The sequence below is a fragment of the Heteronotia binoei genome, chromosome 17, assembly GCF_032191835.1.
Source record: "Heteronotia binoei isolate CCM8104 ecotype False Entrance Well chromosome 17, APGP_CSIRO_Hbin_v1, whole genome shotgun sequence".
NCBI lineage: Eukaryota > Metazoa > Chordata > Lepidosauria > Squamata > Gekkonidae > Heteronotia > Heteronotia binoei.
The window spans coordinates 16408193-16436183 of record NC_083239.1 but is presented as its reverse complement, the minus strand read 5'-3'; the positions used below and the strand labels follow the sequence as shown (position 1 = coordinate 16436183).

The 27991-nt window shown below is 44.1% G+C and overlaps 1 protein-coding gene across 2 annotated transcripts in view; it reads right to left on the bottom strand.

Annotated features, from left to right (window-relative positions):
• Positions 1-27991, bottom strand: part of CSMD2 (CUB and Sushi multiple domains 2) — an 831733-nt gene that overhangs the window by 722568 nt on the left and 81174 nt on the right. For both annotated transcript variants that reach the window (XM_060257873.1, XM_060257874.1), the window contains exon 2: positions 23406-23622. In XM_060257873.1, coding sequence (XP_060113856.1) covers positions 23406-23622 — 217 coding nt within the window. The remainder of the gene's footprint in view (positions 1-23405; positions 23623-27991) is intronic.

The window sequence follows — 27991 nt, the reverse complement described above, 5'->3', positions numbered from 1 at the left end:
TTCTGCACACATTTTGTTTCTAGATGAATGTTTCTCTACCCAGAAAAAGGATAAGTTGGGCATGAGGAGGGGGGCGGAATTATCTAGAAACCCCTTCCCCACATTTAATATGGATGTTGGCTGAAAAATTACCTGCCCTGATGAGTACATGTCAGTTTCATAATGTCTGCCAGAAGAAATCCAAGGTGCTGATATCCTTTGTTTTTGCCTTTGATCTTCATATGCCTTGGGTTAAATGGCCAAGCATGATGTTGCCTAACCAGGAGATGGATGGTCTGAAAAGTTGCAAGATGTGGCCCAAGACTTATCTTCCTCTGCAGGATCTCTAGCTGATAGAGCTGGAGAAACCCCTGAAGTGTATCTGGCAGGTAATCACATCCATGGAACTGTCCCTATGGGGGAGGTTATTAGGCCCTGGAGTCATGTCATGCTAGGAGCATCAGCTGGGTAGTCCTCATTTTGATAGGATCTTTTGGCCAAGCCCAAAATCCTAGAAGCCTTGTCCGCTGGGGAGGGGTTTTTTTTTTTTTAGGTACAGCATATTCTGACATGTGCCTATGATCACACCAGGGTGTTGTAGCCCCTGCGATGGGGTAAGGTTGGTCTTTTCCTTGTTTAAAATGAAACCTTGGGTTTCCAGGAGTTAAATGGCTCTGAGGGCATCCCTGATTGCTAGCTCCTGAGTAGGAGAACAGATCAGAATGTGATCAGATAAAGATGGATTTAGGTTTTTTGCTAGTGGTTCAGGACCACTAGAGCTATGAGGACCATGAGTAAGACCCAAGAAGTCAATGTTAGGCCAGAGGAAAGAACCCTGAATTGGAGAGAAACTGGAGAAACCTAAGATGCCCAAAAAGAATGGGAATTTGTAAGCAGGCTTCCGTGAGATAGGTGGAGGTCTGATAGATCATAGGGTCTCCATGTGGAAGTGACCTGTTCACATATTTCAGGTTGAGAATGGCTCTCCAGTCCCTGTTTTTCTTGGGCATGCACACACAATACAGTGTAAACTCTGGAGGGAACGGTCTCTAAAGGCCATAAGTTTGGTAGGGGGAGGGAGAGAGGAAGGAAGAGATCTGGGAGACTGATAGTCCGGCTCAGGGAACTTCACAGCAATTTACATTCCAGAAACAGATAAAACCAAATTAAATAAAACATTTCCTATCTTCCCTCTGTGAACTCGTGGGCATGGCCAAAGCTGCACTCCCTAATGAGGCAGGAAGCAAACTGAGCCAGGGGGACTTCCCCCCAGGAGACAGGAACCTGAAGAGATTAGTCCTGCCACCCTGAGCAATTGGTGGGAATCACCCATTCCAAGATGCCCTCCTCCTCAGAGCGAGAACCTCTTGGTAACTTGCTCATAATATCTGAGCTAGTGGTAATTGTGCTATTCTAACTGCCTTGGGCCTGATCCTTGTGTTGCAACAGATTCTTCCTCCACTCAGAAATTTGATTCCCAGAAAGCAGCACTTCAATAAGCTATTTTTACACTTGCTGATAAAATTAGCAAATCACTTTTATTCCAGTATTTTGCGTCTTTCTACATTGGTCTGCAAGGACTATCAGCAAGTCTCCTATTGTGTTCTTTCAGAAAAGGGACAATTCTTTGGCAGCTCAGCCATTCTGATCTCCAGGACAATGTAGAAGGCTCCTCCATTTTTATACCATCCCTGAGAAGGCACATGCAAGGGCAAATCTGGGGATGGAGAAGATTTGACAGCATCACAGGAGTAATCCAATACAATATTAGGAAACAATTTGGTCTCTTCTGCTTCTTTTACAAATCTTACCAGCCTTTCTCAGTTCTTCCCCTCCAAACCCAAGCTAAATATTCCTTTACCTTCAAAGGCAAGGAATTACTCACATACAGGGCTTTTTTTGAGCAGCAATGCACAGGAATGCAGTTCCAGATGGCTTGGTGTCAGAGGTGTGGCCTAATAGGCAAATGAGTTCCTACTGGGCTTTTTCTACAAAGAAAGCCCTGCTCACATATAGCATCTTCTGCAGTGGCTATGGGGTGAGAGAGAGAAGGAAGGCTCTGAGGAAACTGTTTTCTGGACTGAAGAATGTCCAGTTCACCACTCTTGCTTCTCCTATAAATTCTTTTAACTCTAGCCACTCACAATTAAATAAAATGGAGAACACAAGTTTTGAAACAAAGACTTGGTAGCGTCTAAGTTATATGCTCCCTAAAGCTCCCTTATTTCAAATTTGTAGGACCAAGGCTGTAATTATTTGTGAAGTAAATGGAAATAATTTTTTCCTCGATATCTGACTAGACAGAAACAACACAGATGGAAATAAATGAATGTTTATTTAACAGAAGATAAGATTAACAGGATAAATATTATGTGTGGGTGGCTTCAGTATATCAAGTAAAGCAGACTCTCCACTTCAACCCCAAAGGTTATAAACATTTCCCCAATGAGATGGTTGCAGGGGTAGGCAGGTTAAAAGTCCAATAAATAAATAAACTTTTTAGCTAAGCAGTACAGTAAATAAACCCTGAAGGAAGATTTGATTCCTTTTCCTTTGGACAGGCTACCTCAGCAGGTTCATAGCTGCTCTTTTCCTACGCAGATCACCTTGCAACAGAAGCTACACACACATTAGGAATGATGGGTCCGTAACAGGATGCTTACTTATCGCACTAAAATAAGCTTTCTTCCCTAAGCCAATCCCCAACCCCTAACTAAAGGCCAAATCAAATCCTGGCTAAGCTGACATTCCTTTCCAGAGCCACAAAATCCCCATCCAAAGGGGAGGGGGATTCTTCTCCTACTTACGTAGAACCTGACTCACCTGCTCCCATCCCAATGGAGTTCCATGGACTCAAAGTAGTGTTGCCAGTTGTGGGTTGAGAAATACATGGAGATTTTGGGGTGGATCCTGAGGAAGGCATAGTTTGGGAAGGGGAGGGACCTCAGCAGGTACAATGCCATAGAGCCCATCCTCCAAAGCAGCCATTTTGTCCAGGGCAACTGACTTCTGTAGTCTGGAGATCAACTGTAATACCAGGAGATCTCCAGGTTCACTTGGAGGCTGGCAACCATAGCCCTGATTGGCTGACAATCATTCGGATTTGCATGAAGCCTAAATCACAGGGATTGATTCAGAGGAGAGGGAGGGCTTTTGGGGATGACTATACACATACACCAACAAATCAGGTGCATGGATACTGTGGAATGCCAAAAATATGAACATGTGGGTTCTAGAAGACCTGAGCAAGTCTGTTAATGAAATGACATTCTGAGGCCATTAGTACACAGAGTCACTAAGGCAGAAGTGACTTGCAGCACTTAACATACACGCACACAAACACACTGACACAGAGTGCACCGTATGTAGGAGGGCATAATCCTGACTCTGGGCCAATTCATATGCTATCCCAACAGTGTGGGAGATGCTTCCACCCAAGTTCTTCCCATGCTGCTCTATGCAACAGCTGTGTGAACAGTGACCAATATGACTAGGAATAATGATTCCAAGCACCCCAAGGGATGACTAGGAATAATGATTCCAAGCACCCCAAGGGAACAATTTCAATTAATAGCAACTTGGTTATTTTTATCCAGAGCTGAGGCAGAAATTAGAGGCAAACCTAAGCCAAAGACTAAGAATAGTTCCCAGCTCGTACAAAGAAATATTGCCATTGGAGGTATACCATTACTGGTCGATGTGCCAGGGCTGACTCATCACTTCTTGCAGACTTGGCCTGAAACATACTTCCCATGTTGATGAAGCTAGCAGAGGTTGCTTTGACAAGAGTGTTTTCAACTCTGCTCTAAGATCCTTCACCAAACTGTTCAGGGCATACTTGTGGAAAGAGGGGGTGTTTCTCATCTGCCCCAGACCCACCAATTTCTAGAGCAAAATTGCTTGATCCCAAGGAAGTGAGTTTGGAAGCATATTTCTGAAGGGCAACAAATGCCAATGTTGGCTGGGAACATCCATCTTTCAGGTTACAGTTGTTCAAAAGGTTTTTTTAAAAAGGCATATCCACTGACCTGATATTCTGTCACATGGACACTAACTTTAAACACATCTATATGCTAGCCTGCATGTATTATTAACCACATTCAAGTCCCCACTCCCAACCAAAAGGGAAGCCTCATGGGAGAATGTTTGCATTTGACAAAGAAATTGTCAGTGAAAACGAACCACGAATGCCCTTTGGACTATCCAACAGTTTGAATATTTTTTTCCCTTTTTGGAATTTATTTCTGATATGGGGACATTGCTCTAAAATTTATGTGAGCTGAAGACTAAGACTACTTGGAACTGGACATTATTGATTCCCGGTTCAGCTCAGCTTTCTTAAGGTGGCAAAGTCTGGAGTGACAGGAGAAGCATACTGTTTGCTGGGCTACATTTTTGGACTAGTTGGATTTCTATCTGTTAAGAGCAACCAGCAACTGTATTGTGCTACTGCACTTCGTTGTACTACAAATTGTATTACTTTGGTGATTGTGAATTTCATTGCTATACTGTGTGTTTTGAAGTTTTACATGGTGTACCTAATTACTGATGTTAAATATCTAAGAATTTTGTCAACCTGGGGTATCCCTTTAATCTTGTAGTTATACATTTACCCCGGGTCTCCTGGGTATTATTGATTACCTCTGGAGAAAATGGCAGCATTGAAGGATGGGCTCTGTGGCATTATACCCCACTGAAGTCCCTCCCCTATGCAGGTCCCACCCTCAAAACACCAGGAATTTCCTGGCCCCAAATTGGCAACCCTACCTCCCTCTCCATAGAGTGTCTTTTAATTTATCCTGCATCTTCACGACATGATGATAATGCATCCATCCTACCAGCCTGACAGAGCAGTGGTGGGGAAACATGCATTAGAATTGCATCATAAAAAGGGGGGGGGGGGGTCAAATTAAACCCTGGAGATGTTACTTTCCAGCAGCTGCCTGGTAGTCTCTGTAACATACTTCCACCCTCATCACAGGGGTTCACAAGATGAGGCCAAAAAGCATTTCCTTCAACTACTGAAATTGTTTCCTGTGCAGAAAGGGGGAGAGATTTGAAGCTCCCCTCCCCATATGCCGCATTCCGGTTCTGAAGATACTTCTCCCAGCAGCTCTTGCATCCCCCCCCTCCTCCTCCACCCCACTCCCAGAGGACCCAGCAGGAGTAATGAATTAAAGTCAATGGGTGCAGAGAAGATTTGTCAATTTTCCATTTGATATCTCTTGCAATCGCACTTCACAATTTCATTGTATCTTCAATTATCTACTCAGATTGCATCTCCTCTCATAGGCAGTCATTAATTTTGATAAAAGGCAAATATAGCAGCTAAGGAGGTGCCTTGCTCCAGGGGGAAACTTTGAAGGTCGCGCCTGAGAAGTATTTGTTATTAAACTGAAGTTGAGAGAGCCTTTCTCTTTTCCCCCAGGCATGCTTATGTTGATGTATCACAAACATAGAGACAGTTTTTGGGGTGCTGGGACTCCCCCACCCAAACAGAATCACAAGCTCTCTATTACAAGTTCTTTGTTTTCCCCCAATATGTACAGTTACAACATCAGCATGAGCTGAGTGCCCTGTCCCCTCTTTGCACACACACTTGTTCTCTCCTTAAGCAGAAAAGCAGGCCCAAGGCCACCCTCTACAACATCAGTTTGGTGTCCTGAGAGAAGGCACCTTTGTTCATGCATACCCGCCTCTCCCAGATTTGCACCAACTCCCTCTAGCCATTAAAGTCCCCTTGCAGCATCACAGAAGAGACAGGTTGCCATCTTGTCCCTCTCTTTTCTCTAATGGGGCTTTCAGCATTCCAGAAAGAAGTGAAAACATCTGCAACTGAGAAAACTGGCACAGGAGAAACAATTAGTTGCCCCATCCCTCAGTTCATATTTCCCACCACACACACATTGACTTTTTTTTTTTGCAGCTAAATCACAAATTTGGGCCTAGGTTCAAATGAACTTGCACTAGAAGTGATGCTACTATTCAGTCTTCCCTCCTGGTGGACTGCAGTAGCAGTGAGATCTCTTCTCCATTACCTTATCTCTCCTGTTCTTTTCACATCCATCAACTCTAGAGCCTCAAGGATTCTATGAAAAAGCAATTCTACAGGGATCCTTGCTCATGAGGAGGAGGAAGAAGAAAAAGGAGGCAGCAGATTTATACCCTGCCCTTCTCTGAATCAGTCTCAGAGCAGCTTACAATCTCCTTTATCTTCTTCCCCTACAAAAGACACCCCGTGAAGTAGGTGGGGCTGAGGGAATTGTCACAGAAGCTGTTCTTTCAAGGACAACTTCTGCAAAAGCTATGGCTGACCCAAGGCCATTCCAGCAGCTGCAAGTGGAAGAGTGGGGAATCAAACCCAGTTCTCCCAGATAAGAGTCCACACACTTACCCAATACACCAAACTGGCTCTCGAAGAAACCTCAGTGTCCACACCTGACCCCACCAGGCCCTGTGCAGTTATTTGTCCATACTTCTTTAAATAGGCAGCATCACTCATCTGAGCAAAGCCTCCCGAAAATTCTGCCCTGCAAATTAATAGGCCCCAGTACCTTATTGTGGTACCTTGCCTGGAGAGGTCAGCAAGGCCATCAAGCCTTTATCATTCCACAGAAAACATGCAGCAGAACTATTCAGAAGGGCAGTTCTGTAAACAGCTACAGTATTGCTTGTGAAATTTTAGGCAATTCTTGCCATTGTTCACTATATATTCTATACTGCATAGCATGTGTTGCTGTTAACCATGTCAACCAGTGACACCGTACCATCTGTATAACACTGTCCTCTTTTGCATTGTATTTAATTGTCCCATCTGCCCTGAGTCCCAGTGAGAAAGACAGACTATATGTACAAACTAAATTTCTATGACCTTAGCCTTTGTAACAACCCCACAGGCAATCATTATCAAGGTCGCTTATATGCCACAATTCTGCAGGAATATACCACTGGGCACACATAAATAAATGAGCCAGCCTTGTATGGAGAATCAGGGTCAGTGCTGTCTACTCCAATTGGCAGCTGCTCTCCAGGGTCTTCGGTAGCTGTTTTTCATACTACCTGTTACCTGACCCTTTTAACTGGAGATGCTGGGGATTGAAATGAGACCTTCCTCATGCCAAGCACATGATCTACCTTTGAGCCACAGCCCCTTCAGTTTCTTAAGAACCCCAGCTCTGTTTTTAGACAGATCTTACAGATGCAAAGACCTGCTGAACAAAAATCTCAGAAGTCACATGTATGGCTGGATCTGATTTCCAGGGATTGCGAATAACAACGCAGTGTCTATAAAACTGTTTGCTCCTCACCATTATTAATGATTCTGGAATAAACTATATATAAAACTAAAAATACAGAGTTAACTCAAGTCACATTATGCAAATAAGTTCCATTTGTATCATTCATATGGTTTTCCAAAACTCACCTTTGGTGAGGATTCTGGATTGCCTGGGAGAATTTAAATATTCTAGTCACCCAGCCTAAGTTACAGGCTTCCATTTCAGCCCCTCTTTTTAAAAACAATTTTCTTCTTATTTTTAATCTTGAATTGTTATTTTTCTCATTCAACAAGCTCTTCCACACTTTCTCATTAACCATACTAATTGAAGGTCAAAACCAACTTTTCAGGTAAATACTTAAAAAAAAAATCATTTTTTAGGACAGAACCAGGAGGGAACAATGACATTTTAAAGGGGAGAAAAACTGGTCTGAATAGCATCTTATTTTAAGCAATAGGATAGCTTTATTTTTTTACAAAAAAAAAAAACAGTCATAGCAATTTGTGAAACCTGCTTGCGGCAAGTACTTGGGGTCAGTGATAGCAAGACGCTTCCTAGCGAAACGGAGGCGACAGATACTAAAAATACTTTCTATTCATACCATCATTCATTGGCACAGACCTCAGAGAACTCTGTAACACCTCCAGTCCAGAAGCAGTGGGGAGGCAGATGCCACTACTGACAGATGGAGGAGGGATGCAGCAGCAGGAGAGTAAACTCCTCCTTCCCAAAACCAGCATCACCAGCACATGATAAGCTAATAATCTGAACAGTTCAGAAAGGACATCTGTACACCTAAGAATGGCTAAAGCTTCCAACTGTCTGATATTTTACAGGCCCTACCAGGATATTTTACTGGCCCTACAGTGTTTTCCACACCCGTAATCAATATTACAGACTGGACATTCTGCCTATGGCCTGCCCATATGTTATGTATATGGTTTTAGGATATGATTCCTGTCTGACTCATTGGAGCCATGAGAACAGAGCTCGGAGTCTTGGAAACAATGGGCAGCAGGATCCAAGTACCTGCTGCCCTACACCAATCACAGGCCCCTGCCTGTTTGAATGATCCAATAACGTGCTTGTGCGGGAACCAGTAGTTGTATATAGGTTTGGCCTGTGGGCCCATTCTTTAGTCTTGTTAGTGCAACCATCTACCATGCTACCTCTAATAAAGAGCTGTTATCACTGTTGCCTCATCTCCTCAATGCTTTGAACCCACCACATTATAGCATAAGAAATTCATTTTCCTTAATATATCTTGTGCTAGCCTCCAGGCTAAGGTGGACAACAGCAGTGGAATTTTGCTCAGAACCTGAGTTCCTGAAAGGAAATATGGAAAAACAAAGCCCAAGCAATACTTATTTATTTCGAGAATCTATATGCTACCACTCCTGAAACCCACTTGAGGTGGCTCATGAAGTAAAAAAAAAAAAAAGCACAATAATAAATTTAAAAATAATAATTCTCAGCACTAAAACAACACTACAGCATAAAAACCAGCATAAAACAACATTTAGTGGCAAATATGATGTCTGTAAAAAAAAAAAAAGCCTAGATAAATGTTTTGGCTTGGCACCTGAAGGACACTGTGTTAGATTTCAGGTGAGCCTCAAGGGGCAATACATTCCAAGGGCAAAGAGCCACCACTGAAAAAGTCCGGTTTCTGTTCATTCTCCCCCTACTTTTTCAGGAGAGGGAACAGAAAGCAGAGCTTGGAAAGAGGATCTGTCTGCATACATTGTAAGCATGCGCTAAGAAAAGGACAACAAAACTACAGATAGAAGAGGTGTCAAGCATTGATATCTCTCAATAAACAGTCTTTTGTTATTAAATCAAAAGTTGCTTTATTGTAGGAACTCAATACATAGTTACTATATAGAATAACTTCAAAGGGTATCATGCAGATGCAGCTTGATTCACGGGTCCAAAGGTTACTACACAGTATCTATTTTATTACTAAGGAATTTAGGCTATTTAAAAACATCTCCCTTTCTCACACTTCTCTGAGATCAGATAAGGACTGTCTGTGTGAATCTGGGGGAGATGCACCTCACAGCTTTACTAGCCAGGTTGCAGCGTAAACATCCTTGGACTAGATAGATTTATTACTTGCCCAAAGGTTGAAAGGAAAGGGGAGGGTAGAGATTGGTGACCTGCTCTTTGTCTAAGGAACCATCATGGCACACCGAAATATGTATGCTTGACAAGAGGACTATGTGGCTCTTCTAAAGCAGGGGTCCTCAACCCCCGACCCGTGGACCAGTACCGGTCTGTGGCCTGTTAGCAACTGGGCCATGGAGTGAGGCAGAAACCTTTGCCTACTCCTCCTTTAAAGACCCTCATAGGGGGCAGGGATAGGGAGGCAGCCTGATGCAGCAAAAACCTCAGCATCCCCACTGGGCTGTGGAAAAATTGTTTTCCACAAAACCGATCCCTGGTGCCAAAAAGGTTGGGGGCCACTGTTCTAAAGGATTGCAGGTCAGGCTTGCTTGCTGGTATGCACATCTCAGAGACTGGATCTTGTTCTCACCTTCTTTCCTCTCTTCCTTTGCCTTGTCTGATTGTACCCTCAATTCAAAAGCAACTGCATTTCACAGCTAAGTATGATTTGATAGATAGAGAGACAGACAGACAGACATAGAGTTCTTCCTCTCCTCCAAATCCCTTCTAATCAACCAACGGAACTTTGGCTTATGAGTGATATCTGACCAATACAACACGCACACACCTATCTCATTGCAGTTGGATGTATTCATATCCCCCATTCTAGCCTGCTACAAAATCCCCAACCTCTTGCCTCTGCAGAAATGTACAGATTGATCTCCCTGAGACTGGCCTTGATCACCCTGCCTGTCTCCTGCCTGATGCAGCAGTGAGAGTTAGGTATAAATATTCAGAACCTCCCTACAGTGATATGACAGGACCTCTGACAATCTGACCTTTCTCAGGTGAATATATCTGCAAGCAAAACAGCGCATAGTTTATTACATTCCACCGGCAGGCAAGTTAATGCAACATGACAAAAAAATAAACTTCCCACGTCTCTCCAGAATAGCAAGGTCTTGTCTTTCAAAAAGGCTGATGCAGAGATTCATAGTTTTCTTGAATACAGCTATTTGGATATTTCGCAGAGGCTGCAAGGAAGGAAGTTAAGTAACAAGGTGATCCGGAGCACAGGAAAGTTTGGCTTTAGCCAAAAAGGCAAGGGAAATGCTGGCTTAGTGAGAAAACCCATTGGTCAGGTCCACTCCTTAGCCCTGAGGTTCTACTCAAGAGGTTCATTGTTAAATTGGCCTTTTCCCTCAAAACTGTAATAATAATAATAATAATACTTTTTATTTATATCCCGCCCTTCCCGCACAAGCAGGCTCAAGGCGGCTCACAACATACAAATGCAATACAATAAAATCATACATAACAATAAAATCATCATAAATCAATTTACAGATTATGTTAAAATTAACATTATGGTGCTATAATATAGGTCTTTCCTAGGTTCAGTGGCAGAAAAAATGTATCCAGCGGCACTTCCTTAGCTCAGTATTAGGTGAAGGCTATTTTGAAGAGGTAGGTCTTACAGGCCCTGTGGAATTGGTCTAAACATCGCAGGGCCCGTACCTCCCCCGGGAGTTGATTCCATAGCAGTGGAGCCGCAATGGAGAAGGCCCGATCCTGGGTGGTCTTCAATCTGGCCTCCCTTGGCCCAGGGATATTCAGCTGGTTCTTTCCAGTTGACCTCAGCGCTCTCTGGGGCTCATACAGCAAGAGCAAGGAACAATTTGTTTGGCATGTAGAAGGTTCCAGGTTCAATTCCCAGAATTTCCAGTCAAAGGGATCAGGTAGTAAGTGGTATGAAAGACATCTGCCCAAGATCCTGGAGAGGAGCTGCCAACTGGAATAGACAATACTGCTGCAGATAGACCTTTATACAGACTTCCACCCCCCTCTTTAAAAAGCCTTAAATGCTGGTCAAACCTGACTGTATAACATGACAGTCCAATTCTCTCCAAAACTCCATTCAAAGACCTCTCTGTCGGAGCGGGAGTAGCAGAGTGAGGGAGATGACTTGCCCGACACAGGGCTTCAGGAAAGAAAATCAGGCAGACACGTGCAACTAGTGCCAAAAGGTGTATTAACATATATACACGACAAGTGCTCTCTTGTGCAGTCTATACAATATCACCTCCACGGGCAAAGTGCTTCGCCTAACCACCATCTCACAGGGAGAGACCTGTGTGATGCACACACAGATCATATATAGTCCAAGCAGCCAATCCTGGCCATGCTGACTCAGCAGATTGCATCACTTGGCTTCTGCCGGCTCAAGCCGGTCTGCTGATCAGGTCACTGTGACCTAGCCTGGCAGCTAGATCACCAGCTGTCATACTGTAGCTGTCGGACTGGGTTTATGTAGATTCTTGCTCCAACACACCTCCTAATCTATTTAAACCCAGTGCACCAAAACACTTTACACAGTTTACATACATGTCCACCAGCAACATTACAGTTCATATTTACGTAGCTCGGAACCCTTTCCGGAATTCGTTCAGGAACTCATCATGATTGTAAAACACATCATCGTGTTCCTGTTCAGCCAGCTCTTTCAGACGCTTGGCTTCAGCCTCCTTCTCCCTTGCCTCGCACTCTGCCACCCAGGCTTTCCATTTCTTAGCCTTTTCTTTTAACATTTCCTCAAATCCGGGTGGGTCTGGATTGACAGTCAGAGTGACATAGGGACACTTGTACCTAGCGGGACGTTGGCCTTTGGTGGACCTGGCAGACACCCGTGGCCCTGTGCTTGGACCAGCTTTGTCTTCTTCGGGTTGCTCTGTTCCCACCTCCTGGGCTGGTTGCTCTGCCCCTGTAATTGGGTGTTGAACCTCCTGACTCTCACACTTTACCTCCAGTTCCTGCATTTGAGGCTCTGCCTCCTGACTCTGCTCGTCAGGCTCTGTGCCAGCATTCGGCTCACCTTCTCCAGCCCCACTGGGTGCCACCTCCTGGGCTGGAGTTCTGGGCTGCGCTCCAACATCGTTATCGCTACTTGGCAGCAGGACAAATTGTTTCTGCAAGGAGTGCAACCTTGGCCAGCTGCTTTCTTCATTGAACTGGGCACTCTTACTAAGTGTTATCTTGCTTTTGCTATTGCAGAAACGATAACACCTGGCCCTTGGCTTGTAGCCCAGAAAAATTAGGCTCTCTGCCCGGACATCCCCCTCCCCGCTACTCGTGGAGTGGATGCCAACCCGAGCCCGTGACCCAAAGACTTTTAAAGAACTCAAATCTGGGGTCTTGTTCAACAGTAACCTGTAAGGCACATTTTTCACAGTATTACACCAAACCCTGTTTTGCAAAAAAACAGCTGCATGTATGGTTTCTGCCCAATAGGTCATTGGCAGTTGTGCATCCTCTAACATGCAATACATCACATTCTGCAATACAGCCCCATGCCCATTTTCTCGGGGCGTTGCCGGGTTCGTCAGACGGTGGGCAATGCCCTTGTTCTCCAGCCAACGTTTCATCTGGTTAGATAAGAATTCCCCCCCTCTGTCGGTTTGTACAGCTAGGAGATTAACCCCTAATTGTCTCTCCACTGTTTTGACCCACTTGGTGAATGTCTTATACACCTCAGACTTATGCACCATGGTGAAAACCCACGCGTACCTCGTGTGGTCGTCGGTGGCCACCAAGCAGTATCTCCTCCCCGACAGACTCTTTGGCAATGGGCCAATAACGTCTAAATGGACTAGTTCCAGGGCTCGTGTGCTTTCCCTTGAGCTTTCTTTAGCAACAGCACACGCCTTGCTTTTGGTCTTCTTGCAGACCTGGCAATCCAAGTAACATTTGCAAGGATTTACTTTCAAACTAGGCACAAGCTCCAGGGTTTTCTTTAACGCCCTAAATCCGCAGTGCCCAAGTCTCCTATGGAGCAAATGTATACAATCATTGTGCACAGGCTCATTCGACACCTGAGCCACCTGGGCACAATCACTCTGGACCACATACAGTTTACCTTCCCTCTTTCCTGTCACAAGCAACTTTCCCCCACCTCCCAGGATTTTGCAGCAGGTTTTCTCAAATCTCACCTGGTATCCCTGGTCAAACAGTGTGCTAACACTCAACAGGTTAGACTGCAGTGAGGGTACATACAACACATTTTGCAACATACATTTCAGTGCAGGAAATTCCACATTGCCTGAGCAAACAGAATTGGCAGTGGTCCCATCAGCCAATCTCACATACTTATGCTCAGGACTGTCAATGTTTTTCAACAACTCCTTCTCGCAGCAGAGATGGCTCGTTGCCCCGGAGTCTAAAATCCAAGCAGACCCTGTGCTCTCTACTGCAGACGTGACCAGCCGGGTTGCTTCCTCACACGGGCTGGCGGTCCTCCGCTCTCGCCGCACACGCCCCCGCCTCTTCTCCCTCTCAGGGCAAGCTCGGAGCAGGTGCTGCGACGACCCGCATCCATAGCAGCGACGGACTGCAAACGCAGTCGGCTCCACTTCCTCCACCTTCGGACGCCTGCCAGCAGCAAAAGCTGGCTCATTCTTGGCTGTCTTCCCGGACACACCGATAACAGCACGCTGCCCGGCCGACACCCCCGGACAGCTCACGGCCGCAATTCTCTCTTGGAAGTCAAGCAGGTGGGCACAGACGTATTCCATGGTCAGGGTCGCTACGTCCACCGTCTCCAGAGAAGTTATCAGGGGAGTGTACTCAGGTGGCAACGACGACAGCAAAATGTACACTCTGTCGTCTGGAGCTACAGTCTTGCCTCTTGCCTCCAGCTCAACGAAACAGTCCGTTAGCCGTTTGATGTGATCTTTCACACACCCTCCAGCCGGCATAACGGTGCGGAACATCCTCCTTGTCAAGGCCATGAGGGAACCAGCAGTGGTGCTAACATGCACCGCACTCAACGCGTCCCAGGCAGCCTTGGGAGTGTCCTTCCCTCGCACATAAACCAGCTGGTCATCTCCTATAGACAGCACTATGTTGGCCAGTGCCTTATCCGATAACACAGTCTCGGCAGGAGATAAGTCAGCAGGGGGGTTACTCACGAACAGCCATTGCCCTTCACGCTTGAGGTAGTGTTGCATTCTCAGGCTCCACACCGCGTAGTTGGCTGAGGTGAGCTTCTCAACGGCTACTCCAAGCTGTTGCTGAGCCATCGTGCCGACTCCTCCTCACGGCTGGCTGCCGACGTCCCTCTGGCTCTCAAACAGAGAACGGTGGTGCTTCTGTGTCCTTCACCGGCGTTCCTCGCCTCCGGCTCTTTCCAAACTCACAGTCAGCTCAACTCTCAACTCTCTCCTCCGCGCAGCGGAACCGCCCTGGGCCCATAACCCTGTCGGAGCGGGAGTAGCAGAGTGAGGGAGATGACTTGCCCGACACAGGGCTTCAGGAAAGAAAATCAGGCAGACACGTGCAACTAGTGCCAAAAGGTGTATTAACATATATACACGACAAGTGCTCTCTTGTGCAGTCTATACAATATCACCTCCACGGGCAAAGTGCTTCGCCTAACCACCATCTCACAGGGAGAGACCTGTGTGATGCACACACAGATCATATATAGTCCAAGCAGCCAATCCTGGCCATGCTGACTCAGCAGATTGCATCACTTGGCTTCTGCCGGCTCAAGCCGGTCTGCTGATCAGGTCACTGTGACCTAGCCTGGCAGCTAGATCACCAGCTGTCATACTGTAGCTGTCGGACTGGGTTTATGTAGATTCTTGCTCCAACACTCTCAAACGGGCAATTTGGGGTGATCTTTCAATTGGCTCCCTTGCTTTTAGAATTGCCACCTCATCAACCAAGCCCTGCAATCTCATGATGAAAGTGTTCTGTTAAAAAAAAATGGTAATATTAAAAATTATTTCTTTCATCAGCTAAAAATTCAGCCAAAAGAAGTTGAGACCTATGGTGGCAGAAGCATTTCAAGACACTCGTTCTCCCAAAGCCAACAGCGCTCATTCGCAGATCTGAGAAGGACATTTCTCTATTAACAAATGATGTATGTTTCTGGCACCAGGCTCAGCAGCTACCATTAAGCAGCCAGCGATTGCCAACAGACGCTCACTGAATAATGTATAAGAGACTCCAGCGTTTCCCCTAATCTTACAGTAACACTGTTAGCAAATGTTCTCTCCTTGATGTTAGGTTCCATAATCAGAACACGGACAACAAGGGAGAAGGCATATCAAAACAGTCTCTTCTGCTCCCTCTTCTTGATTTATGCAGTGCCATATTTATTTACCCATTGTTCACACTCACACCCTTCCAAAGAACTATGAGCAGCCAACATATGGCTCCCAAGCAGGGTCTCCTAGTCCGGCTTCTTACAGAGCTACACCTGCTTCTCCTCTCTTTGGCAGACCAGCAGCACATCCTTTCTGATCATTCCCTGGCCCTCCCTGACAAGTAAGAGGAAGACAAGAAATCAGCTGGTCCAGACATGGCAGAAGGCACAAAGAACAAAAAGGAGGCAAATTCTGCAAGTCACGATAACTAATTCCAGCTTATTGAGCTGTGCCTTCCTGCTCACCTTGGGTGAGAAAGAATCTTGCCAGGTCAGCCAGGCAGCTTTGCAAACCTAATGAAAGATCCTTCTTTTCATTCTTTAAGACCAGAGGTGAGCAGCTACCCTTCAAGCAGTCAAAAGTCACTCTCTGCTCCTTCTCCACTACTACTGCTATTGCTTTTGTATCCCTTCTCTTTAAAGCTACCACAACAGTTTCTCTTCTTTTTCTCTATTGTGCAAAGGAGAAGGAGACACTAATTTCTCTGGATGAGAAACTGAGCACACCAGCACCCTTTCCAGTACACTTTTCCACCTCCTCCCCATGCCTGCAAGCATGCATGCACCCTTGTTGTAGACAGAGAAACAGCATGGTATTGACTCCTTCCCCCTGTATCAAAGCTGCTTATCTTTTCTAAGGAAAACATAGAGGTAACAGAGTAGTACAGATCAATGAAAAGTTACCCCCACAGTACAAGATGGAAGTTTACAAAAATGAGGGGAATAATAAAAAGGAAGCAGAAGAAAGTCAAATTCCTAGAGGATGCTTAGAAGCTATTTAAAACCATACTAATTGCCCAAATAGAATGCAGATGAGGAATGGCACTGCCAAGTCTAAAAAAAAATGCCTGCATGGTTAACAATGTAAGTCAAGAAAAGTCAAGAGAGCCAGTTTGGTGTAGTGGTTAAGTGTGCAGACTCTTATCTGGGAGAACCGGGTTTGAGTCCCCACTCCTCCACTTGCACCTGCTGGAATGGCCTTGGGTTAGCCATAGCTATCGTAGAAGTTGTCCTTGAAGGGGCAACTTCTGGGAGAGCCCTCTCAGCCCCATCCACCTCACAGGGTATCTGTTGTGTGGGAGGAAGATAAAGGAGATTGTGAGCCGCTCTGAGATTTGGAGTGGAGGGTGGGATATAAATCCAATGTTGTCTTCTTCTATAAAAAGTAAAGAAGTGTCTCTTAAAAAGTGAAAGGTCTTCCCAATGAATGGAACAGGAGGGACCACAGGCTCTGGCAAAAAAAATGTAAGTTAATAATTAGTGTACCAAAAAAAAAAGATTTTGAGAAGCAGGTTGCTAAAAACATCAAAACAATTAACATTTTTAAATATATCCAGAGCAGAAAATCAGTCAGAGAATCAATGGCGTCTTTGGATGACAAAGGAATAAAAGGATTGCTAAAGAAAGATGTGGAGATGTCAGAGAAGCTCAATACTGTTTTGCTTCTGTGTTCACTGTAGAAAGTGTGGGACATATAGCCATGCCACAGTCCCTACTCTCAGGAAGGGAATCTGAAGAACTGAGCCAAATTGAGGTGACCAGAGATGAAATTCTAGACCTACTGGGAAAGTCTTCCAGGTCCTGATGAAATACACCTTAGTGTTCTTTAGGAACTCAGTTGTAAGATTGTTGATCTACTAACCCATATATGTAATCTATCACTACATTCAGCTGCAGAAGACTGAAGAGTAACAAATTGAAAGCAATTTTTAAAAAGGGATCCAGAGGGAAAACAGGAAATTACAGGCCTGAAAGCCTAACATTTTTCCCAGGCAAATTAATAGAAGTTGTAATAAAATTATGAATTGTTAGGCATATAGAGGGACAAAGCTTGCTGATGGAAAATCAACATGGCTTCAGTAAAGGAAAGTCCTGCCTCATCAAACTTTTGGAGTTCTCTGAGAAACTGAACAGGCATTTAGACAATGGTGATCCAGAAGACATTATATTCCTGGACTTTTAAAGGGCTTTTGACAAAGTATGTCACCAAAGACTCCTTAGTGAACTTAGCAGTCATGAGATAAAAGGATGGATTCTCTTTCAGATTAAACTGGTTGAATGACAAGAAGCAAAGAGTAGGAATCAGGGCAGGGAACTAAGAAGTGGGGTCCCATAAGGATTGGTATTGGGGCCAGCGGATTTTTTTTTGTAGCAGGAACTCCTTTGCATATTAGGCCACATACCCCTGATGTAGCCAATCCTCCAAGAATTTACAGGGCTCTTAGTACAGCGCCTACTGTGAGCTCCAGGAGGATTGGCTACATCAGAGGGATGTTGCCTAATTGCAAAGGAGTTTCTGCTACAAAAAAAGCCCTGGGGGGCAGTAATTTAATTTATTCAACAATGAATAGAACTGGGGATGAGTAATGTAGCAGCAAAGTTTGCAGATGATACTAAATTATCCAGAATGGTGAAAAACAAGGCTGACTGTGAAGATCTTCAAAAGGACCTCCACAAACTGGGTGAGTGGACAACAATGTGGCAAATGAAGCTCAGTGCTGGAAAGTGTAAAGTTATGCACGCTGGGACAAACAATCTCAATTTCCAGTACAGTCTAATGGCGTCTGAAGTTGCTGAGACGGAGAGGGAAGAAGATCTTGGGGTCATAGTGGATAACTCAATGGAAGTCTCAGTCTAATGGCTACAGCAGTGAAAAAGGCAAACTTTTGTGTTAGGGATTATTAGGAAAGGAACTGAGGCTGATATTGTAATGCCCCTATATAGATCTATGGTGCAGCCACATTTGGAATACTGTGTACAGTTCTGGTCCCCATGTTTCAAAAAACAAACAAACTACAGAGCTGGAAAAAGAGCAGAGGAACAAGATGATTAGGGTGATGCACAAAGACCACAAAGAGAAATGTACTATTCTTCCACAGGATTTGAAAAAGACTATAGCCCAAGAATCATTCACACATACTCCAAGCTATACAATCCAAAGACTCAAACACCAGTGCATTCATTGGAGAGACCTATAATGGCATCAAATATTATATGGAATGGAAGGATGAACAGCACCCTCCCCCCCCCCCAGCAACACATTGTAATTTTGGATCAATATCTTTCCTGCACTCCTCTTACAGAGTTCCTTGCAAGTCACTCTCTTGGGAAGGGTACTCAAGCCAATGGGCAAAGAACGTGGCCTAGGGAAAGGGCAAATGTGTTACGTTTGAAAGCAATGCCAGGAAAAAAAATATAGCAGCTAAATTCAAGAAAAAACAGGCAGGAGAGACAGGGAGCAAAAGCTGCATTTGCTTTGTGTGCAACAAAGATCCAATGTAATTTTTTAAACATGAAACCCAGGATCAGAAACATACAGTTTTGAAGACAAGGAAGGCCAGGGAAGATTTTAAAATGCTCAGCAGAAAGGGAGGGACCTTTTCCAAACCTTTTTACCACTTTACCATGAAACCACCCCCTTTTTTTTTCCTTTAGTTTTTCATGCCCTTTAAGAAAGGCCATTGAACAGGTCTCCCAGTTGACAAACACCCTCACCTTAAGATGCCTGCCTCAATGAACATCCCACTGGAATTAATACAATAAAGAGTAACCACAGCTACATTTTTAAAATACTGGGGATTTATTTAATTCACAGAACATGCTGGGGTTGCCTTGGCAACTGGAAAGAGTTCTCCCCCCCCCCCCCAGCAGCAGACCCAGGGAATGAGAATTGAGAAAACAGGTGCAAAAAAGAAAAATCGAAGGTCAAAGTTATTAATGGCTCTCAAAACGGCAATTTGAAAAAAGCTGTACCACACAAAACTTTGATGCATCTTTTGCCACCACTCAAAGTCACCTCCGCTGTTTTACCCTTCATGAGGTTTCCGATATGGGTTGACCTTGCAGACATGCATCTGGGGGCCAATGAGGGAGAAAAACAGCTGGGGGTAGCATTCAGAGCAAAAAAACAGCTTGCAGTTAAAGGATGAAGGACTCTTGTCTCCTTTGCTCCTCAGGTGTAAATCTCAGCCTTCCTAGGCTCTTTTTCATTTTTTTTTTCCTGAAACACTTCATTATCCATATGTGCATACAATTTGCCCCTTGACACAGTAGCCCTTTATGAGCATCCTCTTCACACTCTGAATACATGGAGAGGAAGAGGTAGCACAACATGCTGCCTCCCCCCACAACCCCCAGGTTGACTGTATGGTGACAACACGTGGAAAAAGTATCTGCACATACGCTCCCTGCCTGTGATCAGCAGTGTTTAGAAAACTGCATCATTGACAATGGGGAGATTGTGTACACTATCTGAGAATAGGCAATGTGCTCACAGGCCAATGCTCATTGCATGCAGGATGGATGTGGGGCCAGTGCATTTGGGTCCGATCTCTCTCCCTGAAAGTTCATTAAGTGTGTGGGGAGAGTGTATTGTCTGTACAGGGTTAGTGATCCTTAGCATAGCCTTCTTGAGCTCCATGGTGCCTGATTTCCAGATGCTTCTTAAACACAAAACAAACCATGGCCTTCTTTCATCTCACTGGAGGAGGAGGCATTTCAGAAGACCCTGGAGACATCATCTTTGGGTCTCCGTCATTTTGTAATTTCCCTCAGGGCAGCCATTTGGTAGCAGAGCCCACCACCCTTTCTCAAAATTCCAAAGGTGTCCACAGGCACAGCAAGTTTGGGGACCTCTGGCTGTTGCCCAGATGCACCCTATTGTACATCCACTTCCCAGAACATTCCCCCTAGCCTCCCTCCCCCTGGTGTTTTCTGGCCAAGAGGCTGGTGGTGTAAGCTTTGATAAATGATGTACAGTCATCCATCTCAAAGACTAGTACTTAGATGATGAATGGAGTACATTTGGAAAGCAGAGAGAGAAGGGGGAGGGGATACAAAATTGATAGCTTAGGAAAGAAACGAAAATTCTGTTTTGGGGAGCTACAGCAGAAAAAAGAAAAAGTTTAATGAGGAAAAGGTTGCTGTGAAAAATACTAAATGAACCGAGATTGGAAGGCTGATTAGGTCCATGGCAATAAGAACGTGTGTGTGTGTGTTTGCTCTCCAAAGGTGAAACAGAGGTAGAATCTTGTTTGTGTTGCATGTGCAAACCTAAATCTTTTCACCAGGAACTAAATCACATTGAACTCAGAAAGACTACTGACTTAAAAGAAGCTGCAAGAGGTGACAGAGGAAGACTATACCTAAGGAATCAGAAAGAATACTTAGCATTTGCAGCTATAATATGAAGTGGGTTTCCTAAACCCTGGTTTGAATGTTCACACTAAAGTACAGTTACCAGGTTCAAATGTCTCAAGAAACTATTGGCTGTAGAACATTCATGAATGGAAGAAAGAACACCTGTAACACATTAACAATCTATCAAAGGATTGCATGAACTCACCCACACTTTTCATTATGGCTCAGGTGAGATCTGAACATCCTAGCTCATTCTTTGCAACTGCATGCAAGCATCTTTTCTCTGCACCAGATTAGTACAGGGGCACACTTACAGGAAAAACCCATGTCTCCATTTTACCTTCTCAGCTCCTCTGATTTTTATTTTATTCCAGTTGGTTTTTAATTACTCCCTCTGTGCATGGAAATTCTATAAAAAAAGATGTGAATGAAGAGACAAAGCTCAGATAAGAAGTCTTTCACATCACCTACTACTACCTGATTATTTTAGACTGGAGATTAATCTGAGACCTTCTGTATATAAGGCAGATACTCAGCTACACCTCTTCCTTCAACGGATGCATCAAAACTGTTCTTTTACCTGGCTGAAAGAACACGTGAGTCATCTCAGAATCATCCATTGGCTGGAACTGACTCGCCTCTTCCCATTGACTCTCAAGAGGTACCAGTGGGCTATTCACTCCTAGGAACTGCACAAGAATCCATCCACATATTACCTTCTCTTCTTATGCCACTGTACTTTATAACCATGACTGATTTCGCACTCAGTTTACCCCGCGGTCATGTTCCTCTTCTCTGAGCAGCGTCCATCGGATTTCCCACTATCTGCGTTGGAGTTACAGGAAGCATTGCAGCTTTTGCGCAGCAAACAAAAACTGCTAAAAACCAGTTTCCGTTAGCTGCATGAAAGCCGCAACACTTCCTGTAACTCCAGCGCAGATAGTGGGAAATCCGACGGACGCTGCACAGAGTAGAGGAACGTGATCATGCTTGGTTTTTTTTTTGCGGGGGGTGGGGTTGACAAGGAATCCGGAGCATACTACTATGGCTGTTGATTGCTGATTTAACAGAACCATGACAACCTCTAGAGGGGAATCAGTTGCAAGATTATATGTATGATTTGGGGACATGCTGTCTTTCTCATGCCACCTTTTTCTACAATCCACCTTCTTCCATGAACAGGTAACATGGACATTTGTGTCCTTCAAGTTGATGTGCTTGCCAAAGAACATACCCCAGGACCTCTTGGGATAAGTTACAAGACAATTTCTGCTTTCTGACCTGCCAAGTAATCCCTTGCCTCCAGTAATGAAGTTAAAAAATGCTGTTCAGACACACAGGACATCATTTATTTACCCATCACAACTCTGTTCATCTCTCACACCATCAGAGCAGATAGTGTTCACTGTCTTTTTCTGCTTCTTTAACCCAGATTCTTCCAGCTGAGCTCACCAAGAGAGACAAAGGTTGTGGGACTTGTTCAGAAGTCACACAGGAGAGCAAATATTTTCCTGTACACATGTAACACATTAGAACTTTCAGAGTACTTCAAGGCCAGAGGAGACCATTAGAGGGGGTGAACATCTGACCTCCGTGTACAAAAAAAAGGAAAAATGACATAGAAGAAATCCAACCACTTAATTCCTGCCTTGCAACTCTGATGGGAGATCACTGCCTCAGTTCTCTCTGGCAATTCTGGCCCCATAGAACTGGGAAATATTAATTCCCTTGAGTATCACGTGAGCACAGATCAGGTCAGCAGCTCCTGACCCAATGTATGTCACCTGCATTGTCTGGCCTTCCCATGCTAGAGAAACACAGACTCTCAACCTCTGATAGCAAATATTGAGTATGCTGTTGCACAAGTAAACATGGGAATCTTTATCCTAAACAAGACCCTTAGTTCCAGTTAGCACCCTACAAAAATCTCAGGCAGCATTCTTTCCCACTCTTTAGACCAGAAGTCTTGTTATAAATGAAGATATCAGGCACTGAATCGAAGACTCTCTGTATGCCAAAGATGAAGATGTTGGTAATTCAACTGTTGTGTTACTGGGACAGGTCTGCATATAACCTGATGGCACCTGTTCTGATTTAAGTAGCAACTGGGAAGGAACAAGGAACCAAGCGTACCACTAGGAACCCTGTTCAACCTATTTAGTTGTGTTTAAACTAAACCCTTATGATAAAAGGTCCACTTTAGACAAAACTAAATTTTATCAAATTCTATGCAAACAATTTTGACTTTTCCTCTTGTCATCTTGGTTTCATGAGTCACACAGTAATAATGACAAATCTTCAAGTGGCTGAAAAGAGGGGTTTAACAACCTCTAGGATTTACAGAAATTGCCAAAGTAGTGATCTACCTTCCCTTTTAAGGAACTTCCTTCCAAACCCTGCTCCTCTGCTAACAACTTCTAAATCAACTTTTCCAGATGTTTCAAGTGGCAACTCCAAGCAGATAAACACTGCGCCATCAAATACTCTTAAGCTATACTTCTGAGGCTTTATCAAGCATGTGACATCCAGGAAGCTGAGATAATTTCACCAAAATAAATAGCCCCAGCTCTTATTGCAATACAAAACCTTCATAAATGTTTTAATCCAACCAACAAACATCTCAGAATGATTACAAAAACTTCCCCATCAAGGGAAAGGATGCTAAAAAAAAAAAGTTATAGACAGACTCATTTCCATACCTCGTTCTTAGATTTCCCTGCAGTGGCAATCCATCGTAGACAGATAGAACATCGAAATCTTCCTCTAAAGCGAAGGACTGGAATACAAGCTGCACCCTGTTCTGCTCCTCGGCTGTGATCGTCCATGTACAATTGGCATAATTTGGATAACCGTACGGGAAGCCAGGACTTTGCACTGTCCCGTTTGGACCTTGCAAAATGTAACTGCAGTTCTGGGCTGGGGAGAAAAGAGAGGGGAAAAATAAAGGATATAAATTATCTTTATAACTGCAGGTTCACAGCCAGACAACTGCAATCCTATCCAAGTTATTTGTGAGTACATGACTTAGGATTTACATAACTAGATGACACCCCAGAAGACCTATGAAACTATCATCCCAACATTTTAAGAAGTCGAACAGCAGCTGTCCAGCACCCCAACGCAGATCAGTCTTGTAGAATGGCTAGAATGTCGGACTAGGATCCAGGAGACCCAGGTTCGAATCTCTGCTCTCTGCCATGGAAGCTCACTGTGGTACATTGGGCCAGTCACACACTCTCAGCCTAACCCTCTCTGAGGGGTTGCTGTGTTGTGAAGATAAAACAGGGGAGGAGAGAATGTTGCAAAGTCTCTTTGGGTCCCCACAATGGAGAGAAGGCAGAGTACAATGAAGTAAGTAAATAAACCTAGTCACCTATAAATGATGTTGCCAACAAAAACCAACCCACTACTACATCACTCTTTTTAACGACAGAAAGAAAAGAGAGAGAGAGAGAGAAGGTTCCCCCACCACCCCAGCTAGTGCTACCAACTGCACTAGAGTGGAAGTGCCAAATCTGACTGGAATTCCAATGTCTCATCAGAAGACTGGTCAACTCAATGGGGTGGATCCCATAGAAGATTTCCACAAGTGAAATAGTCCTAGTGCTAAGATTACTCCTCATCATCCTAAGGGATCTAGTTACATATTACGTGCACTAAGTGAAAGCAATTGTATCCCCACTCTCTTTTTCTGATTCCCAAGAAGCAGCGCAAGGTATTTCTTCAGACACAATCTCAAAGCTAAATGAGATTAAATCATGCAAACCATCTGATGTATGTTCCATTACCCCAAGTGCGCTTTGTGCTTTCATTTAAAAAAATTAATATTAAATTGAAGTATGTGTAGCCCCACAGCTTGTAGAAGTGGAATTGTAGTAAATACATTTTCTTTTCCAACCATTGCATCCCAATGCCACAAACAATTAAGAACCAAAAAAAGAGCTTTGCCATCTAGTCCAGCATGCTGTCTCACACAGTGGCAAACCAGTTCCAATGGAGAGCCAATAAATGTGGCACAGAATGAGACCTCCTGGCACTGCTATTCAGAGGTTCCCCTTAGCCACCATGGCTAACAACCGCTTCCATGAATCTGTCAAACCTCCTTTTAAAGCCATCTATGCCTGTGGCCATCATCACATCCTCTGGCAGTAAATTTCACATTTTAATCACTCATTGAGTAAAGAATAGAGATGGACACAAACCAAGAAAATGTGGTTCAGTTCAATTTGTGGCATGCCCAGTTCGTAAGCCATGAACCCTCAAAAAAATTTAAGAGCTGAACTAACTAGTTCTGTTTGCGAGGTTCGTAATGTGGTAAAACACCTCAAGCTCACAGAGGATCTCCAGCTGACTCTCCTCTACCTGCCCTCCCAAGATTGGATTTATGGGGATTCAAGTTACAGCCCTTCATAGAAGATGCCCCCATCCTCCAATAGAAACCCAGCAGAACAGAATCAAAGTCCCAGAGAATCTCTTCAGTAGAAACTGAAGGTGGGGGAGCATCTTTGCAAACCCAGCAGAATCAGTGCAAAGTGCCCAGCAAAACCAGTGGCACTGTGGGCACTGCAAACCCAACACAACTAAGGTCAAACCAGAGAATCTCTGCAGTAGAATTTTGTAAGCAAGCCCAGCACAACCAGTTATAATGTGTAGAACGTCCAGCAATACCTAGTGACACAACAGTTCAAGCTTAAAACAACTGATCTCAAAGCACAGAGTCACAAATCCAAGAAGATAGGGGTGGATTTTGCAAGCTCTGTGCAAGAAAATAGGAAGGGAACATGAAGGAACACTGGCAAAGAGGGGGGGCACTCTTGAAACTGACAAGAAGTTAGGTGAATATTTTGATTGAGTGGAGACTGTCTAGCAGGAAGTATATCCATTCACCAACCACATGAACTGCCCACAAACATGTTTGAAAGTTCATGGAAAATTCATGCCTGTTGAACTGCCACAAACTTCATGCATGAACTGGCTCAAGAACAACAGTTTGTGACAAACTGGCCAAAATTTGTCATGAACTTTAGTTCTTGAGCCAGTTCATGCCCACCCCTAATAAAAAAAAATCCTCTTGTCCATCCTGAATCTACTGTCCATCAGCTTCATTGGACACTCTTATATTCTAATATTTTGGGAAAAGTCAAAAAAGTTCTTTCTATCCACTCTCTCTCTACCCCGAGCATTATTTTATAAACCTTTATCATGTCTCCCCTTTTAGTCATCTCTTCTGTAAACTGAAAAACTTTGAGGTATGCTGCCTTAAGACCAATTACCTCCATATGCATAAACATACCATGCTGGATTATGGCCACTTCAAAGAAATCTTTATCTGAATAAAGGGCAGAGTTCAGAGTTTAGTCAAACACATATATAATGCAACCACTCTGCTACCATTAAGAAGGTCAGTTCTGGCTAGTACCTAGACTAGAAACCACCTGGGATTTTCTTAGCACAATGCCAGGCTTGCAGCCCATGCTCCACCTTCTGGGCCAGATCATGATGGATGCTTTGCAGGATTCTGTCCCTAGTTAAGCCTATATGAGATGAGTTTTAGCTGCTGCTTGCACATCTGGTGGAGTTGCTATTCTCTTGCCCTATGTAAGCCTTGAGCTGGGAGGGGAAGCTTACTGAAACAACTGGTCTACTAGGTACAAGCCTTTGTCACCCACTATAAATGGCTTTGCCAACAAAAACCAACCCACTACTACATCACTCTTATTAATGGCAGAGAGAGAGAGAGAGACCTGGTCCTCTAGCTCCTGTCAATGCCCATGCCTTGCTATCCAGGCCTGAGAACATTACTCCAGAGGATACCTGGTTGACCTGCTCCACCCCTCTCCTCCCAGGATTAGAGTGCCCAGTGGTGTGACAGGAACAATCCCGTAACCATGATTAATTAGGATACATCAAACCTAGATTTGAAACCATGGTTTAAAAGTTGGTTTACCAGCCACTATGGGTCTTAACTATTGTTTCAAGTGACACAGAAGTATAGGCCTAATATCCTGCTTTGTTTCCCAGTTATGCCTCAACTGTGGGGGAGATGGGATTTTTCAAAGCAAACCAGTAATTGAAAACTGAAGCTTGGACTTTTAAGTTAGCCATAGTTAAAAAGGAACCATGGTTTTGCATTATGTCCAAACCAAGCTGGTTGGAGGCAGGGAAAGGATGTTACAGCTAGGAATTCAGTTCCCAGCAGTGCCAGGATTAAGCCAAGAAGGAATGTGGTTCAATAGCAGAGTCCAGGGTTTGACTTCTGACATTCCCAGTAAAATTATCAGGCAGTTGTTGATATTAAAGACCTCCACTTGGAGGCCTGTAGAGTCTCTGCCAGAGCAGAAAATGCTGACCTTGACAGACCAATGATCAGATACCATATAAGGCAGCCTCATGTGTCCCAGCTCATAGTCTACTTGAAACCAATTACAACTACCTGCAGTTATCAAACTAATATCCATGGATTCAGATCCTACTTTGGAGTACCCTAACTAACCAAAGTTAGCAGAGCAGCCCATAGTTCAGATAATCACAGTAACCATAATTATTTAAATTAAGCCATAGATGTGGATGTGAGACATCTCTATTGAGCCTCTGATTCTGGTTTCTTGCATATGCCAATTGCTGAACATCTGTCATTTTAAAATGCAGCAGCCTTTTGATTTTCTTTTGCTCAAGGCCTCTTTTCCAAAAACTGCAAACAGCATTTCATACACCCAAACACATACCAGGCAGCTGCACTCTTGGAAAAAAAATTCCAAGGAACTAAACTCAACATGAGCATTCATTAGAGCCAGATATAATTTGATTGACCTGCTCCTGCACAAAGAAAAAAAAAATCTTTAAAAGAAACCCACAGATCTTCAAAGTATCCCTGCTTTGTGAAAGATGCAAGGGTTTGGCTGGATTTCCCCAAGCCTGATTGCAAGCGTTTATGCCTCCATAGATCTCCAGCTACCGTATTTATCCCAAGACAAGAACTTGTCTATGGTGGGATTATGAAAATTACCATATTTATTAGCGTGGCATCAGAGGGATAGCACATAACTGAGTCATACAGTTAAAGTCATTCCAGCAAAGGGAAAGTACAGTGCCTTTACAATAGAAAATACCAAGGTGACCTGTCTATAAATAACTTGCAAGATGCTATTGCAGTCAGAGGATAACCTTATTTTGCTCAGTATTCTGCCTTCTAACAATGGCCATGAAAAGTTCACAAACAGGGCATGATGGCAATACCTATCACTTGCTTGACAGATCTATGCCATCTCTATCCATGGCAGCAATT